Source organism: Schistocerca gregaria, chromosome 7 (genome assembly GCF_023897955.1).
Source record: "Schistocerca gregaria isolate iqSchGreg1 chromosome 7, iqSchGreg1.2, whole genome shotgun sequence".
NCBI lineage: Eukaryota > Metazoa > Arthropoda > Insecta > Orthoptera > Acrididae > Schistocerca > Schistocerca gregaria.
In genome coordinates this window covers 157,178,980-157,199,220 of record NC_064926.1, presented here as the reverse complement: position 1 = coordinate 157,199,220, position 20,241 = coordinate 157,178,980, and the positions used below count along the sequence as shown (strand labels likewise).

The window sequence follows — 20,241 nt, the reverse complement described above, 5'->3', positions numbered from 1 at the left end:
AACACGGCACTACTGAATACGTCCATCACTTGCTATCGCTCAATTAAGAATATATCAGACTGTGCCACAGAAAGACCAAATAATGTTTAAGTCGCTCTCGCTCTGAGGCGCACAGCGATAACTTGCAAAAATCAAAATGACATGACCAGCTTACGAAGTTGTGTGAACATCTTTTATAAAGAAACACAAATAACGTAATGAAATCTAACTAAGCCTTACATAACCGCTAATACCACCTCATGTCAACCCCCACTTGGGGGGGTGACGTGCTTTGTTTTGAAATACGAAATGAATAGCTCAATAGGTATATGATCGTCAATTGTCAGCTAACGTAATTGCCAGCCTTATCGCTGTAGAAACTGCATTAAGCATTACATTATTTTTCCTAGCGAGCCAACATCTAAGTTTCCCAAGAAGTAAATTATAATTTTCGAGGGACACGCTACTGAAATTTGCAAACAGAACGTCTCCGTCATTTTATTTCTCGCAGTTCGCGTAGTATTTATTTAGATATTATTTTACCCTCAGTCATCTTTTTTTTATTATTTTTGCGCCTCCTATGATCACAATAAACGCAGCAAAAACTGCCGAGGAAACAACTGAATATAGAGCAGACGGCTTTTATGAATTTCATCATCTCAGGGTTTTATTTTCAATTGTTGTGTGTGTATATAATTTGAGTTTCCCAGTTTACTGTTAGCTTTTAATAGATTTTCACAACGCTCGTCTCTATTTAATTCAAAGCAAGGGCGCTCATGACTTCACTGTTTAGCGCTACAACCCATAAATTATCGTCTCCATTGAGCAATGAGGCATAGATTTGGCACGAGAGCCCGCATGCCTGCTGACAATTCTTTGCGCTGATTTTAGTAAGCGCTTTTGCCACCACGCTTCTGTTCTTGTGTGCGAGGAAAGAAGCATCCTATAGACGTAACATTTATAACATCCAAAAAGGTATTCGAGAAGTCATTTTTGCCGACCTCCGTAGGCGACTTAACGAGAAGAGAAGAACATGAGCTACGTGCCCTGTGCCGTGCAGTTTTCAGTTGTTTGCAAAGTATGTTGTAGATCTAGATCGGATTCCGTAGCCGAGGTGATTAACGCAGGCCTGCGCGATGGCCCACGACTCATAGATTAGCCAGTTCGATTTCTAGTCGTACAAAATTTTCACCGCGTTTCGCTGGCAAGCGGAATAAGGCTGGTGGCATAAAATCCATGTATCAACTACCTGGATTAAACAGCAAACAGACCCGCAGTGTCTCTTGAAGTGAAATCATGTGTCACTGCTGATGATTGTCTATAGGATGGGGAGTTTTAAGCTCGGAAGCTCTATTAGTGCTATTCGAGAGAAACAGTCACCGGGTTTCCCGCTCTCCCTTCTCTTGATCCACAATCACACAGACCCAAGCACTCATCATAGTCATTCAGATGACACAGATACTCACTTGACGCTTCATAACTGGTCGGAGGAAGGCACTGACAAACCACATCCACTAACGACCTTGCTTGGAGCTGCGGTGAAGAAGTCCTGCGTCTTCTTCCCTGCTCGAGTTCGCTGACTATTTTATTACTTTGTCTCTGATGTAGATGCAGGACTGCGTTCTAGTAGAAGCTGTACAGAGAAATGTGTTGTGTTACTTCACACCTGTGTAAAAAAGGCGTGTGATTGCTGGAGAGAGAAGTGAAGAGAATGTAGCCTCGCACAACTGTCTGGACGCCACAAAAGTCCTCTGCTACAGCTCCTTGTTCTTTACGGCAACTGGCTTTGCTGAGCTGCACCCCAGGACCTAGTACGAGTATACGTGACGTTACTGCAACCTCGCATGTTTGCTGACAGTAAGGTCTCTCTGAAACAGTTTTCTGTCAGTAATCGCTTCCGGACGATGCAGTGGCACGTGCTTGGTAACACGCTTGTATGTCGTTCAACAACTTGTTTGGCATGACAAAGGGAACCTCTGCCTCTATCGCTAAGGCCACGCAGCTGTCATGTCAGTTTCATCGCACGACTTTTCCCTCTATGTGATCAACAGCTCTGATCTGACTGACAGCAAACGCCTTTTGTGTGCAGCTGTTATCCATTTCATCAAATCTTGATGGACTGCTACGTGACGAGCATTAAATGTTACTTTGATATCATTGTGCCCTGCTGTAAGGTATTTTATAAAGGACGACGGCATGTTCATCCTCGGAGAAGAACGCGTAGCACAAGCCATCCCCATCGAACATATTTGTTCGTCATATACATTTGTTTCATAATAGACTGAAACAAGGACATCCATTCATATATAAATACGCCATGTATAGTTACAGCATAATAGTAAATTGTAGCGTAAGTTCTAGAACAAACTCCAACCAACATACGCGTAAAACAATATATTTTTATTGTATAATATTAGAAAAATCGTACAGACATTGCAGAATCACTTGAAAACGCCAAAAATTGCCGTAACGTGTCCTGTAATGATGAAAATATAACGTGTTAATAAGATGTCCATTGCAGCATGAACCTGAAGAATATTGATAATGCTGTTTATCGTTCTGCAAATGATGACTCGAGAACAGTTGCACTGGAAGTTACCACAAACATTTCTTATTTGTTTTAAGGAATCCTTGTAAACGTTAATCCAATAATCTCAGTCAATTACTTTTCTCTGTAGAGGTTTCTTTTAAAGGGTTATCAAGGAGGATGAAGCCAGCTTGGCCCAATTTTCGAATGACTTAACAGGCCACGATTCTCAATAAATGCAGGGTGCTTTTTAAAGAAAGTGTGGTGTATTTCTGCAGGGGGTGTTATTGGTGGAAATTAGAAGAAAAATAGAATACATAAATGCATGTATACAGCTATAAAAGTTGAGCCTGCTGAGTCTGATACTTAGCAAATCTTTGAACAATCACAAATAAAGTAGATCTTTCGATTGATAATTTCACACTAAGACTGAAATTTAGTCATAAGCAATACATAAAAATGAAAATATAGAAACAAAACCTACATATTTTTCCATATAGTTCTAAGAAAATTAACAATCACTTTATAAAGATGAATGTCGGTAGTAAACAAAAACGAAAAGCAGATTAAGGGAGGAGGTAACCCTCTAAAAATTTCCGATAATTCTCAATCATATTTGGAATACGAAAACGGGATATAGTTCTAGGCAAAGTCCTTAGAAGCAGTGCATATAAAGGTGAGTACGTAAAAAGCAGATTAAATAGACTTCTAAACCAATTCGTAACTCTAGATGGTAGCATAAAATTCTGTTTACGACAGTAATAGTTGACTCTTGTATATCACTATTCTCTGTTGTATAAAACAAGCTTAGAAAAAATACGTTTTATCTTTGTAGCATAGGCCTATCTTTTCACAGCTTCTCACGGAGCAGCCATGCATGAAAAACCCACTTGTTTGCGTTTACACGGCATCGGCAAATTTCGGTTGTCTTGACTTTCAGCTTTACAGGCTGAGAGGAAGTATATACATGATTAATTTTAACATTAACAAACATATATCTTTTCCATTCCTACTCAAATAAGGGTACTTAGAAACTGCATTTCTTTCCCAAAGGCTGACAAATTTTAAATTAGGGATGGGAAAAAACCGACCGGTTGAAACCAATGCTGGTATTTCATTTCTGAATAATCGGTAGTGTTCGGTATCTGTTTGGTCTCAGTTACAACAGGTGTTTTTTTTCTTTTCTTTTAGTAACCGCGCAAGGAACAGCACTAGTGATAAGGTTTATCATTTTTAAATAGACATTTTTTAAAAATTTTATTCTTGTAATTTACATTGGTTTGAAATATTGCGGTATTATAGAAAATGGGAAAAGCTATCCGTGGTATATTAATCATAATACTCATATTAATAATAATACCGACAGAAAAGAGCAACAAACACACATAATAAAATTTCGTACAGAATTACTGAGACAATAATGTCTTTATTGCAGTGTGTCGTTGATTAAGGTATGTCTCTATATGCAGCGTGCAATTCTTGCCGCCATTTGATCTGTACTGTAGTCTCTTCCTGTCGTCGCCGAAGTGACATATATATGAAATAATAAAAGGGGAACGAAATTATGGTTACATTAATAAATTAAAAATTTACAACAATTCGTTCATAGTATACAATAAAAACAGAAAGTAACTGATTTGCTTCCTGTGTCTACGTAATATGCCTTTGTATGTTTGTAGCACCCGAAAACGGACACGTTAACACGAGAAATAGATCTTGATCCTCAGTTTTCACCCTTTCGCACTAACTATTCGTAATGCCCAAATAGTGGTATGATTCCCGATTAATATATTATTCTTGAGCAGAATTTCAGGAAATTAGAAGTGTAGGAGAATTCCAATAATTTTCTGGTTATATTCAACCACTTATCATTTTTAGAGAAAAGCACCCTGTGGTGGACGGATTGCGTTTTCTTTTATTTGTGTACTTAATTTAATGTTTCAATTCTAATCAAAACTGAAAGAATCAAAATTTTTCGATCTTTGTTCGATTTCAGCGTTTACTATAAGAAATAACAGCAATAAAACACCGAAAGTCGGTTATTTCTCAAACTGGTTATTTTGAGTGGTTTGAAGACGTTAAATTAACACGAAAAAAACCCTAGATAATCGGATTTCTTCAGCTGTAGCTGACACCCCTGTCTTAAATAAAAATTAATGTATGGAGTATAAGGAGCTGTCCACATTAAATCAATTTAGGTTAGATTTAAAGAAATTTCTCCTTATTGGGGAAGTGATATTACAACACCATTGACTTCGAAAAAAGTGTCAATTCTGCTTGACAGATGTCAGTTGGATAATTTATATAAATAAGTAATAGGAGATTACCCAAGTTTGCACATTTGACACTCCGTTCATCATTTGTTTCCAGCCATTAAAATTTTGTTCTCCTTACAATACTGGTTCAATTATTATTTCTGCATTCTGTTTGTCAAGTGTGATTTACAGCAGCTGTTTCCAAAGCCATCAATTCCCTAAAACTTATGTAACATGATCTTTGTAGTTAAACGTCTTGGAAATATCACAAAAAATACAAATCGCCGATGCTTTATTGTGTAATGCTTATAATGTTTGGTGAATGGATGTATAAATAGCGTTCTCAGTTGAGCCACCCTTTTGAAATTCAAAACGTGATTGCTAAGTAAATTCTTTCAAGTCACATGCAGTCTAATCTTAAGCGCATTACGTTCTCGAATACTTTGGAAAACGACGTCAATAAAGGAAAAAGCCGTCAGTAAAGGAAGTGAGTGATAATTATTTAAATTTTGTTAGTTGTTTATTAAGAGGCTCAACGACGTCATTTTTTAATCTGTCTGCAAAAAATTCCCTGTGCCAGTGATACATTATCCTTTTAATTAGCAACATCACTTAGACCAGATCTTATGAAGGCTGTTGGAAGTTCTATCAACACCACACGATATTTGTTGAGAACTTCTTTAATTCTATTAATTTCACTTAAGGATGTTGGTGATACTTCTAGTTGTTCACAGTTTTGTGGAATGACATTTATAATGTGTTCTGTTGCTTCTTCATTTTAACCATTTAATCTTATTTTTGTGCTTCTTTCAGAAAGTGATTATTAAAAATACTCACAGCTTGTCAGTCATCAGTGAAAACATTGTTTTTTAGTTTAATTGTATCTTGTGCAACTACTGGTTGTCCTTTCTTCTGTTTCAGAATATTCCATATAGTAATAATATCCATCTGATTATCTGCAGTCTGAATTAACGAGGATTGGAACTTTAATAGTGGCAACTATTTATTTACAGCTCGTACAAAATAAAAACGTGTTTCAAAGTAGTCACCAGCATTGGTGCCAGTTGTGTTGACAGTTCGAGTTGCTTGGTCTATTGCCCGATGAATTTGTAGCAGTTCGGAAGAGAATGCCATGAAGTGTTTCCTCCAGTTTAGAACTCGAGTTGAACTCACGAGGGCTTAAGTCAGGGGAGTGCAGTAAGTGGTATGGCACTTAGTAGCCCCATGAGGCAAACTGTGAGCAATAGCTTGCACTGTACGTGCTTGAGCATTGTCCAGTAAAATGATGGTCAGGTCCTGCAGAAAGTGTCATCACTTCTCTCTCTAAGCTGGCCGTAGGTTGTGTTCCAAAAATAAAATTCGTCGTGCATTCGCTTCAGACCTGCTACAAATACGTCGTGCAGAAGACCGCGCCGCTCGAACTGTTAACACAACTGGCACTGCTAAGTGTATCCTAGACTTCCACATCGTTGGCAACGAGTTATAGATAATGCTGGTGAGTACTTTGAAGGTCAGTAAGACTTTGAAACACGTATCTATTTTGTACGAGCTGTCAATAAATAGCTGTCACTATTAAAGTTCCATCCCTCGTGTATCATATTTCTGGACATTCACTAAGTTTCCTTAGAATATGTCAGTATTTTTTAGATTGCAAACTACAATGGATCTTTATTTGTTCTGACTTGTATACAATTTCCGTTTATTTCGTAGAACAACAAATTAAGTTGTAAACATATTTCCATATTTACATTCAGTACCAAACGAAGTTAATAGCTATGAAATATCACGACCACCTATAAAATAAATTGATATTTGCTTACTTCTCAAAAACAGCGACCCTATAGACAGGTATTAATGGTATCGAGAAGGTAAATTACTTTTGGGCTAGTTAACTGGAGTAGAAACGATTTTACATTTGAAGCCCAAAACGAATTTTTCTATACAGCTAATTCAATTATTAAACTGTAACTAGAGCACTTGCCCGCGAAAGAGAAAGGTCCCGAGTTCGAGTCTCGGTCGGGCACACACTTTTAATCTGCCAGCAAGTTTCATATCAGCGCACACTCAGCTGCAAAGTGAAAATCTCATTCTGGAAACATCCCCCAGGCTCTGGCTAAGCCATGCCTCCGCAATTTCCTTTCTTTCAGGAGTGCTAGTTCTGCAAGGTCAGCAGGAGAGCTTCTGTAAAGTTAGGAAGGTAGGAGGCGAGGAACTGGCAGAAGTAAAGCTGTTAGTAGGGGCTGTGAGTCGTGCTTCGCTAGCTCAGTTGGTAGAGCACTTGCCCGCGAAAGGCAAAGGTCCCGAGTTCGAGTCTCGGTCGGGCACATAGTTTTAATTTGCCAGCAAGTTTCATGTCAGCGCACACTCCGCTGCAGAGTGAAAATCCCATTCTGGAAACTGTAACTAGCTTGTAAATTATGGTATATCGTTCTCCTTCATGTTTTATAGTGTTGGTGTTTGGTTTCTACTTAAGTTTCGCTTCTGAGCTTTGGATAGCGAAGAAAACATGATGAAGTGCATCAGGGTGACGGAGTGTATTTGGGGCATGCTTAAGACGACTTAATATAAATTTCTAGATGTTTTACTTACGTCCGATATTATTTTGCCCTATTGGATTTATCCAGTGTCATCACTTTACCTCAAAAACACGTGATAACCGGTATCAATAATTCCGTAAGTGAAAATACGGTTATCGAATTACTTTTATGAACTGTTGTAGCAAACACTTCACCACCTCACCAAAACGTTCAAGGTTAACTGAAGCCATATCTTTCCACCACTATTATTAAAAAAGGAAAATTTACACTCTAGCTCCAACACTAGTGTTTAAGGTTATGTCGTTACTAAGGGATGATAGGCGTGTATGCCACGTGGCCGACACCAAGAAGAGTCGGCTAATGTTGCAGGGAGGGATCATCTTACTAATGCTCCTTTAGCGAATGGGACAAGGCAGGGGAGAAATGTAAATGGTGTAGGATATTCTCTCGGTCATAAAGTGTGAGGTAGCTAAAATATGGGTGCAGATAGAGAATAGTGCTGAATTAATTCCCTTTGCTGAGTTTAAAACAGTCTTTAATAGCATTTTTTTTTTAAATTTTATAATCGGTTTAGACATACACTGCCGGAAAACATTAGTACACACGGAAGGACGACATCGAATTTGATCAGATGACGACATATGCCACTTGGCGGATATTGGATATACTGATAATACTTGCACCGTCGCTCTCCAACAGGTGGTGTAGTGGCAGAGCTACCCGAATTCCCCTTAATGGAGAATGCTCACAGCCAGAAGGTTCGGTGTGGTGCAAACGCGCGAAGCATGCCGGGAACCATGCCGTGGAGACGGACTCCTACTTCCTACAGTCAAGCCATTGAGTTTGAAAAGGGTCTAATTGTGGCTTTTCGAGTGGCAGGTCGGTCCTTTCGAAGAACTGTCACACAAGTTGGACTCACTCTGTCAGTCGTGCAGCGACGCTGGTATCAGTGGTCAGGTTTACATTATCACGAACTTAGTATTGTCGTATTTTAAGGGCAGCAATGGCAGATCGTCAGCTACCACAGTACAGGGTAAGAGGGCTTGTGAGTCCAGACGTGTCTACATGAACTGTTGCGAACCGGTTATTAGGAATGATTCCCGTCTTTTACCCACGCCAAAGCATCGACGTGCACGGCTTGGAAGGTGGAATGGTGCGCCGTGTTTTTCAGCGATGAAAACAGATTTTGCCTGAGTGCAAGTGATTGTCTTTTGCACGTACGGTGTTCACCTGCTGAGCGCTGTTTAGTAGAGTTCATTGATCCAAGACACACTGCCCCCATCTGACCCCATCCTAGGCCTTCTGGTCTGGGGTTTGATAAAATACAACTCTCGTTCACCGTTGTTGTTTCTGGAGGAGATACTATCCGGCGTTCGGTAGGTGCAGAATGTTGCTAGACCTGTCCTTTGCCGTTTTTGCAACCGGAAGGTGATGTGTTGTTCCATTGAAACCCAACGTGCTCTGTTAGACACGCAGTAACCTCCCTGGACAGCACGATTTCCGTACTTGTCGCCAGTCGATGAAGTAAGGAGAAATAATGGAGGAGTGACTTGCGCGACTAGTAAACCAACATTGTTTATAGGAGGACGTGAACGGCTCGAGCAGGCGCGGCATAACGTACCCCAGTTCAGTATTTGACATTTTTACGATCGAGAGGATGGCAAAGTGAGCGCCACGTACTGAAATGTATCTTGCAACATGGGTCGATACCTTGTACCTCAGAACCGCTTGCGCTATTGATCTGTAAATGCAATCATTTGATGGACCCCTATCTTGCATCATTAGCTACTGAGTTAATTGGAAACCCCTAAAAGTTGTACTATTTTTTTTTCCGGCAGTGTCTATGATCATCAACAGCGTGCAAAGTATAGTGATGGTGACCCTATACTACGGATCATTAGTGTTTGTGTATCATACAATTCTACTAATCTTTTGACGATGTTTATACACATAACATACATCAATCGCACGGAAATTTTCAGAGAAATATTATGCTGTTATAAGTTTTCATTTGTATTCCATAGTTTATTTATAAACAATAATTTTTTTGGTTATCCTCCGTTTCTGGATTTATATGTGTAAACCTTAACAAACAATTTAAATAATTTCTATATATGTAAAGTTTAAATTTAGAATAGTGCTGCTACTTTTAACGTTTCTATATTTATTTAGTAAGGAAAGTTGCTTTAAATTGTGGAAATGCACTCTTCTCCCTATCATTTCAATATGTCAATAATTTCAATGAATCGATCATCACAGTGCGATACAGTTTTACAAGACGTATCCGTAGACCCCTCGTTTGTTGCAATCTCATAGTAAATTGGTAGATTTTCACTTTTACAATTCAGGAAGTTAGCTTACAGTAACTTATAAACTAATGCAGATATCGAAGGCGCGTTTCTTAATTTTGAGGTAAGATTTAATTTTGTACTAGACGCGAAAAGCGTCCATAGCATCCATTGTCGCTGCCCAACGGAAGGGTCATCTTAGCGGCCTGTGGAAGTCCATGGACAACCCCATCTACAGAGCACAGTGTGAAACTGGCCCTCCAGGTGCTCCTGTCAAGCTGATTTCAGCTGTCAATACCAATATGACGCGATCTTAGCCACTGCCTCTGCGTCTGCGGTCTCATGTTTTTTATTGAATAAAGTATCTCTTCCCTTTACAATAGGCTGTCATGTTAATCCATCTTGGCTACAATACTGTTTTATATTATATATATCTGTCTTGCGAGGCAGATCCACTATGTGATCAAAAGCATCCGGACACCCCCAAAAACATACTTTTTTCACATTAGTTGCATTATGCTGCCACCTACTGCCACGTATTCCATATTAATAACAACAGTAGTCATTATACATCGTGAGACAGCAAAATGCGGTGCTCCTTGGAACTCACGGACTTCGAACTTGGTCAGGTGATTCGGTGTCACTTGTGTCATACGTCTGTAAGCGAGAGTTCCATACTTCTAAACGTCCCTAGGTCCACTGTTTCCGATTTGATAGTGAAGTGGAAACGTGAAGGGTCACGGACAGCACAAAAGCGTGCAGGCGACCTCGTCTGTTGACTGACAGAGACTGCCCACTATTGAAGACGGTCGTAATGTGTGATGGGAAGACATCTACTCAGAACATCACACAGGAATTCCAAACTGCATCACGATTCACAGGAAGTAGTATGACAGTTAGGCGGGAGGTGAGAAAACTTGGATGGTCGAGCGGCAGCTCATAAGTCACACATTACGCCGGTAAATGCAAAAGACGCCTCGCTCGGTGTAAGGAGCGTAAAGATTGGACGATTGAACAGTGTAAAATCGCTGTGTGGAGGGACGAATCACGATACATAATATGGTAGGGTGTGTGTATGGCGGATGCCCGGTGAATGTCATCTGCCAGCGTGTGTACTGCCAACAGTAAAATTCGGAGGCGGTGGTGTTGCGTGACCGTGTTTTTCATGGAGAGGGCTTACACCCTTGTTGTTTTGCGCGGCATTATCATATCACAGGCCTACACTGATGATTTAAGCACCTTCTTGCTTCCCACTGTTAAAAAGCAATTCGGGGATGTCGATTACATTTTTCAACACGATCGAGTACCTGTTCATAATGCACAGCCTGTGGCAGAGTGGTTACACAACAATAACATCCCTGCAATGAACTGGCCTGGACTGAGTCCTGACCTGAATCCTATACGTAAAATGCCTTTGGGATGTTTTAAAATACCAACTTCGTGCCAGGCGTCACCGACCGTCATCGGTACCTCTTGTCAATGCAGCATTCGGTGAAGAATGGGCTGCCATTCCGCAAGAAACCTACCAGCGCCTGACTGAACGTATGCCTGCGAGAGTGGAAGCTGTCACCAAGGTTAAGAGTGGGCCAACACCATACTGAATTCCAGCATTACCGATGAAGGGCCTCACGAACTTGTAAATCATTTTCAGCCAGGTGTCCGGATACTTTTGATCACATAGTGTATGGCTGATGATGATCTTGTAGATCGAAACTGACTCAAATGGGCAAGATCGTTGAGATTAAATTCTAGGAATTTTAAATACTGGGTAGATGTATCCCTCTCTGTGATCACGTCGCATTTCACCATTTCTGCTGATGTTGCAGGTGAGCACACAGAAGCGATGCAGGGCGCCGGGTCTACGTCATTCGCTGTCCGGATATGGGGGCAGCCGGGGACTGCGCTTCTCGGCGTCGCCGTTTTCTGCTGGTGGCGCTCCTGGGTGTCAGCCACAGCCTCCTGAGACGTCGAAGTCTGCACCGACGTCCCGCTGAGTCGGCCTGATACCTACAGTGACTTGGAGAGGATGCTCGGCGCTAAGACTGACTCACTGTGAAAGACACTGCTGGTGGAATATTTTTGCCAGCTAGCCAACACTGACTTCACCGTCTATGACAGATCTCTTTCATGTCTTTTACTTGACTTCTCGCGTGTGACATGACTGAAACACTAGCATCCCATTTCGTTTCTATGTTTCTTAACTGTCCCACAGAACGTTGATAACAATCATTTGTAACAGTGCAAAAAAGTTGACTTTCAACCAGTGATTCACCTGTTACAGAAATTGTTCCTAGCTTTAAGTGCAGACAAGATTTGCATACTGACAGTTAAAAATGCATTAAGAAGTAAAATAGTGTGAGAACATGCATTTCATCCTTTTCGGAAATACTCTGCATTGTGGTGATTGTTTCGCAACTTACATCTGTGTGAACATATGAAACTAAGGCTCAAATGTTGGTTGTTGAGTAAGTGTCTGTCAGCACGTTAACGAGAAAAAAGTGAAGGAATAAATTCGATCATGTCAAATTAACTTGCCAAGATAACCTTGTGCGTCTAAACAACATTGATAAGGTGCTAAGGTGACTGTGGTATGTGGCGGAATCAAAGCGTCTTGATGATATACATGCTTCCCTCTTTTTATTCACTATTGAAAGACATTATGTACCATGCATTTTACAACTGTTTTGGGACGTTTGTACAAGTAAATTCCTAGAAAATTGTGTCAGTGGCGGAATATTTATGCTGTTAGGCAACACTGACTTCCCTATCTATTGGCAGACTTCTTTCGCGTTATTTACTTGCATTGGAACTTGATACTACCTACACCTCGCAGTTCATTACAGTCTTTATTAACCATTGCACAGTATGTTGATAACAGTGGTCTGTAATTTTTAGTGCAAAACTGAATTGTAATTCTAGAATTTGGGGAAAATGACATACTACATTGAGATTAAGAGACCGATTACATTCTTTTATCTTTTATAGCTTTTTATGAAACAATCACATCATGTAACTGGAGAATCAGATGTAAATATAAAGTATGTCGCCTGAAATATTCCTTTTACGAATGAAGGCACATACCAGTAGACAAAGAGATGATTTCACAGCTCCTAAAAAACCTCGAGGTCTACCTACCGCTGCCTTCAGGGTTGCAGACAACGCAATGGAAACGCTTGTAACATGTGCCTTCAGATGTGATTTTTTTCTTTCTTATCATTACGTAAATAGCGACATGACTATTAGAGTAGATGCACTAAACAGCTGCTTATAATAAGTAATCTTCATTTAGGACAGACCCTTTCGGCTTTTTGCCATATTCAAGTACGTCTGAATTGATGTGATGCCCATATTATGTCGTTAGTGGACTGTCATAACTGTCAGTGTTTGAGTAAGATGGTAAATGATGTCAGTATATTGAAAATAAAATGTCAATTACGATGTGACAGTAGTTTGACAGTTCCAATATTACGACGCTATGTTTTCAACATACTGACGCCATTTAGCATCTTATTCAAACAGTGACAATAATAAGACAGTCCACTAACAACATAAGTGGACGCCAGATCAGTGTTGAAGTACTTGAAAATGCCGATAAAACCGAAACAGCCTGTCGTAAATAAAGATTATTTATTACAAGCACCTGTTTGGTACATCTACTCTAATAAACATGTCATTATCACACCTACATTACGCTGCTGTCCCAAAAGAAGAAAAATTAAGTGGATAGTTACTTCGCAGATTTTTCAGATTGTATAATCGTTTTTTTTCTGTTACCTCTTTTTATCTATTGACAGACTATTGATGACTACAGGTTGGTGGAAACCTATTGAAAGAAAGTAATCATGCAACTTCGTCATTAAAATATAAAAATAAAAAAACATAATTATATAATGAGCAGTCAAGGACTTGCTACAAAAATAGTTCCTAGCATTTATTTTAGATACAGTCTGCGTAGTGGCAGTGCAGAAGGCGTGACGAAAAGGACACTTGTTTTATAAAGTGTACACTAAACCTACCTTGTACAAGTCACAGTTCATGGACCACTATTTTTTTTGGAACAAAACGAGCTCTCCGCTACTGAGAAGGTAACAGATAGTACTTACGGCAGCATTCAGAATCTGCAACAAATTTACAGACTCACATCAATTCGTATCAACTGCAGTATCTTTAAGCGATGCTCTCTGTTAATGGTAGGCTGGTGATTTGGAAAGAGCCCAACAAATAAGTACGAAGACTGTGCAGAATGTTTTGCTATTTGGAGTGTTTAAAATTCTAATTAGAATGTTGTCTTTCTAAATGAGTTTCGCTTCCAAAATGTTTACTTCGTGGTTTATCAATGTTCCAGTTTCCTGATATTTAAGGCATTTTCTCAAAATCATTACCACAATATGAGTAGCATTATTATACGAGTACATAAACGCACTGCATTCAGCTATGAGAGTAATTCCAATTAGCAGATGCTCTAGTTCACAATCCTAGGCGTTTTAATTATTTTGGAAATACGCAATTGCTTGCCAAAGTCATATTCTAAAAATATTCAGTTCCGCTTACAGATAAGCAATTTAAGTAACATACCAGGTTCGGTCAATAAGTAATGCTACACTGTTCTTTTCATGAAAGCAGGTTGGTTTTATTCAGGATTCCAGTACACCATACTATTCCCCACTCATTTGGCTACGAAATCCTATTTTTCAACATACTCTCCGTTAAGTGCGACGGTCTTACCCTACATCATTGGGAGGTCCTATATGCCCGCGTGTTACCACTTTGTGGTCTTATATTAGGCGACTAGAACTCATCGGATATACAGGTATGAGTACCGCAAATGGAGGATAAGAGTGTCAGCACTACCAACAGACACGGCCAGTTCAGCAACGATGATTGTGATTCGTCGATCACCTCGAATGAGAGTGTCAGCACTTTCCAACATTGCAGGAGTCACAGCTGTGTGCGGTCGGAGGTCAGACGGCAGATTGTAGAGCTATGCGCCACCTTGTTCCCAGGTGTAACTAGATATTCTGCAAGCGCCTATCAATATCTCCGATGCTCTAGTTTTCCGACAAAAGAAACTCATAGACCGCACTCAGCTTGGAACGCACATACTTTACAGACGCCATTTTGATGGCTGAATATAGCGCTGTCATCTGTCGGATCTTCTTGAAACTATACGAGCTGAAGCAGGAATATTCCCCGATTCCACAATAAATTCCGCATTGTTTTCAACCGAAATTGTCAGAAATAAAACGTAGCATTACTTATTGAACGGGCCTCGTAGTTTTTTGAGCTGTAGTGTGATACACTAGCGTTTAAACACAACACTAGTGAGAACTGAAGTAGATTCCTTATGAAATGAAGAGTATTTCTCTATCAAAAATCAGAAACTGTTTTGAGAATTTTGTTTAGCAGAACGAGAAGAACTGTTGAGTCATTGTGTAACGTTTACTGTTTTTTCAGACTTCCTCACGATGTAACTTCGCATATGTAACTAAGGCATAACTGCAGATTGTTGTGAAGCAGTTTGTTAGCACAATAAAAGAAAATGCTAAGTGGAGAAGGGAGATGATATTAAAAAGAATGAAAGAAGACTTTCTATTATATAAAATAAACATTTCAACTTGATCTGTTGGCATCCAAATATTCCGCCCTAGGCGCAACTGTGACAGGGATATTTCATATTACCTACGCATCTTCGAGGTGAACTTTTCTCTCTCTCTTCTGTTTTCCTGTAAAAGACATTGTCTACCTTCTCTAAGTTACAGTTTTGCTGAGATGTGTGTGTACCTTTATACGAGCAAATTTCTAGAAAGTTGTATTTTGTATGACTGTATTTTCATATCTGTAACACAAATGACCAGTACAATAAACAACGTTAATAAGTTTTTTAAGTGACTGATTTCTCAGTTTTGAATAAATCTGTTTCCGGGAAAAGCGAGGTTGTCACCGTTGTGGCAATAATACATTTTGTTTATTTTTTTGTGTATATGTTGGGTAATGTGCCACAAATGCCGGCAGATCCTTCTGCTCTGAATTGTACATTAATATAATTTACTTACATTGCAGCCCCCTTTTGTTATGGCGTGTAAATATATAAATATGAATATCGCTCAGACATATACAGTACAATATTTATACACATATCTGCTCTCTTTCGACAATGTATGTAGAAATGGCGACAAAGGAAGTCGTGTGGTGTACGGGAATACTATGCACCAGCCTGAACCACACATCTAAGTATCACTGGCAAAACACGGTACCAGGCTGACTGTCACCTCTTCCTTTATTCACGAAATCCACCGTATGTCCCACACCTCCACTTGGGAATAAACATAACTTTCTTCGTAAGATATGTTCAATTCACCGATATCAGTATCTACAAAGAAGTAGCACTTATAGTTTGTCTTTAATAATAACTTCACAGTAGTCCAGGTAAGATTTAAGTGCAGTACTTTCTAGACAAGCGGCGGCAGAGATGGCGTCATCGATATTTCAGGTTAGTAGGCAGTGTAGAACACAAATGACAAACACATTTGTGTTGCGAAAATTTACCTATAAGGTACAATTTATTTCACTTTCACTGTAGTATGGTGCTTTCATTCAATGTACTAATTCCAATCTCATATGTTACTTCTGAGTAATGCCAGTGTTTTGCGCTTTGCGGAAGTGTTTGTCATCTCCAGAACTTCACATTACTAGTGACACTGTGGTATTAATTGGTCAGCCATGTTCAGTGCCTGGGGGGGGGGGGCATTCGGTGGCAGAAGTCGGGTTCAAAAGTTATTATTTGAACACAGAGGCTCAGTTTCAAAAGAGGAGATGCGAACGTGAACAAGCTCCCGAAAGACGAGCGACGAAGCCCACGGTTTACAGACTGTGACGTGGCCAGAATGCAAAGTCAATGAGAATTATCCTTTCTCAAAGATGTTTGTACGTCAAAGCGACGAACCGTACATTTGCTACACAGCTTTTGCTAGGAGGAAACTTATGACTCAAACAATGCATATATATCGTAAAGAAGTTGAGATGATGAAACGAATAGGGAAATAAACAACTGATTTCAACATATTAAAACAAAATTTCATTTCTACGCCTCTTCTGGAAGATCCTGAGATGCGAAGTATTATGTAAATTCAATTGTTGATTAATTACTCACTCTTCCACAACCATTCCAATGGCGATGCTTATGCTGTTTTCCAGTGTGCGAGCGTAAGGTAACCGACAGTCACATTTCTAATGAGAGGCATTTGCAGGATGCTACAGAGAACTACATATATTTCCTGACATATACTAATATTTAATTCATATTACAAGTGCTAGTGTAAAGTCATTATGAATTATCTTATTTGCTTGGCCTAGGCATATTCAGTTGCATTAGTGTGGACAGATTCTATGTACATTAACAGAAGGAAACAAATTTGCTGCAGAGAAGATTATATACCCGATAGCTTAAGAAAAAGAGTGGTTTGTTTGCTTCTAGGTCTGTGCTACTATTTACAGAAAACAATACAATTTACAGAGGTTCATTGCGGTCAGCTTAACACAACTACATAAAACACAGATTCACGTACTCCACGTACACTAAAAGAATGTTTCAAACAAGAATTTATGCACTCACTTTTTTTACAATGTCACAGAGTTTTGATGTGTATCGCATCTGATGACACATTTTACAATTTTTCAATGGGATTAAATGTCCATAAATGGCAACTAAAATATCTGAAATACTCTCATGAAACATGAAGCAGAAAAAACACACACAATGAACGATACAAAAGCAGACTATTCTAGAGAATTCTTAGGAGAATAGCTGTATCTACAAAAAACCTTTCAGAATGCCGAATAAAACTGGGTTAATCCTAAAGAGCTGATAATATTAACTAGAATAACTAAACTGAAAAAAAGATTGCAACACCAATAAATAATTATTTGGAGTAATGAAATTTGAGAGATACATTTGACTAGGTAACATATTTAAGCAATTAACATTGAAAGATCACAGGTTAGCGAAAGCGGGTGATAAGCCATTGGAAATGTGAAATTCTGGTACAAAAATAACCTCTGTAATTGCCAGAATGTTGAGAATGCAAGTATATAAAATGCATGCATAATGTTATAAAGGTGTCAGTTTGTGGGATTGATTTATACGCCTGTTGCACTTGGTCGGTCAATACAGTGGCGGTTAATGCTGGTTGTGGATGACGCTGGAGGTGTCGTCCGATGATGTCCCATATGTTGTCGACTGGTCACACATCTGGTGATGGAGCAGGAGGAGACAAGACGATAATCTGAAGAGGATATTGGGTAACTACAGTCGTATGTGCGCGAGCGTTCTCCAGTTGGAAAACAGTGCCTAGAATGCTGCCCATGACTGGGTTGGGTTGACTTGGGGTATGAGACCAGACAGCAAGGTCATCGCTCTCATCGGATTAGGAAGGATGGGGAAGGAATTCGGCCTTGTCCTTTGGAAGGAACCATCCCGGCATTTGCCTGGAGCGATGTAGGAAAATCACGGAAAACCTAAATCAGGATGGTCGGACACGGGATTGAACCGTCGCCCTCCCGAATGCGAGCGCATGAATTGCAGCACAACAGTTCGAATCACCAGACTGACTAACAAATCTGCAGTCAGGGTACGTGGGAGAACCACGAGAGTGTTGCTGCTGCCATATCAAATCGCGCCTCAGACCGTAACTACATTTTTAGGTTCAGTGTGTGTAAGAGGAAAGATACGGAAGTTTCAGCTGCCCCCAAGGCCGGAAAAGACCTGCGGCTGCCGCAAAACCACAGCCCCATCAGCCTGTTACCACCAGTTCCGAAGGTGTTGGAGAAGCTGTGGCGACACGTCGGGGAGGAAGGCCTGCTCCCTGACGAACAGTTCGGCTTCAGGAGCGGCCACCCCAAGCAGCAGCAACTGCTTCGACTGGTGGAGCAGTGTCGCGAGTGTCTTGGGTCGGTACTCTTGGATGTTTCCAGAGCCTTGGCACGACGGCCTTGTGTATAAACTACTTACACTAGGCCTACCGGTGTCGCACGCCCGCCTGCTCAAATCCTTCCTGACTGGGCGCACCTTCCACGTGCGCGCCGACGACGGGACGTCGACAGCACACCCCGTAGCAGCTGGAGTACCGCAAGGGTCCACCATCGGCCCGTTGCTCTACTTGCTATACACCGCCGACGTTCCGAGGAAGCAGGGCGCTCTACGAGGACGATACGGCGCTCTACTGCAGAAGCATCAACGCCAGGGTGATGTGTCACCGCCTCCAATCGGCTTGCGACATCCTCGGAGCTTGGGCCACCAAATGGCGGCTCAAGTTTAGCACAGCCAAAATTCAGGCGGTGATCTTCACCAGAAAGAAGATTCCTGCCGACCTCCAGCCACTCTGCATCATGGGAGGCCCCATCCCATGGTCGAACACCAGACGCTGCTACCTAGGCGTCACTTTGGACCGGCGCCTGACGTGGAAGGCGCACATCAGGGAAGTAAGGGGTAAAGCGCTTGGCAGATTGAGCTTGTTGTACCCCTTACTCAACCCAGCGACGACCTACACTGTGGCATAACTCTGTACCTGACACTAATCAGGTCAGAGTTAGGGTGTACTGCTGTGGTGTGGGGTAACGCGGCCAACTCGTCCATCGCAAAGCTGCAGACGGTCCAGAACAAGGCGCTTAGGTTAGCGCTTCACCTGCCACGAGACTTCAGCACCGGAGAACTCCACAGAGTAGCGGGAGGCCCACTGCTCACACACCGATTTCGGCAGGCGGCGCACCGTTTTTACGCGGGCGCCCTGATGTCGGAGAAATACCTTATACGCAAATTGGGAAACCAAGTGCACTGGTGCCCGACCACAAGGTGGCCAGACCTGTTGCTGGAGTGAAGGCACGCCGCAACATGAGCAAGATGGAGTAAAAGAAGAAACGCAAACCGCGAGGAAGATTCACACGAGAGGACAACTTCCAATACAACCAGTCTGAAGTAGGAAAGTCGTTACCGCTCACCCTACAGCACACCGGAGTACGAATCTCCGTGAATTTGCGTAGCGTAGAGTGTGTGTAGGACGCAGACAGGTTGTTTGCAGGCCTTCAACGGCCTGCTTCTAACCAATCACGGCCATCACTGACGCATAGGCAGAACCAGATAACATCAGGAGACACGACAGACCTTCACGCCACCCTCCAATGAGCTCTCGGTTGACACCACTGAAGTAGTAATTCGCGATGATTTTGAATCTGTGGAACGCACGATAAAGAGAGTATGGCTCGGAGTTGTCCTGAAGTAACCGATTTGTAACAATTCCCTGTGCCGACAGCAGCTTAAAATAGCTGCTGCAGATGCAATAAGATGCGACACAGCTATACGCCGAACACGATGTTCCCTCAAGTGGCCTTCCGGAGGCAGGTCTTCTTGCGACCGTATATTTTCGTGACTACCGCTGCCTGCAATTGTGTACAGTGGCTTTAATCCTGCCAAGTCTTTCTGCAGTATCACGCAAGGAACATCGAGCTTCCTGCAGCCCCATTACACGACCTTGTTCAAAGTAAGTGAGCTGCTGATAATGGCGTCTTTGTCGCCTTAAAGGCATTCTTGACTAACATCAAGTCACCACGTCCAGCCACAAAGGTAACTAACGATCTAATCGCTGCATCATTAACAGAAAACC

The 20,241-nt window shown here is 41.1% G+C and overlaps 1 protein-coding gene across 1 annotated transcript in view; it reads left to right on the top strand.

Moving 5' to 3' along the window:
- The window catches only part of LOC126281908 (uncharacterized), a 1,469,616-nt gene extending 1,454,150 nt beyond the window's left edge, over positions 1-15,466 (top strand). The window contains exon 7 of the mRNA XM_049981233.1: positions 11,413-15,466. Within this exon, the coding sequence (XP_049837190.1) occupies positions 11,413-11,549 (137 nt within the window). The 3' untranslated portion in view covers positions 11,550-15,466. The remainder of the gene's footprint in view (positions 1-11,412) is intronic.
- Positions 15,467-20,241: the final 4,775 nt, after the last annotated feature.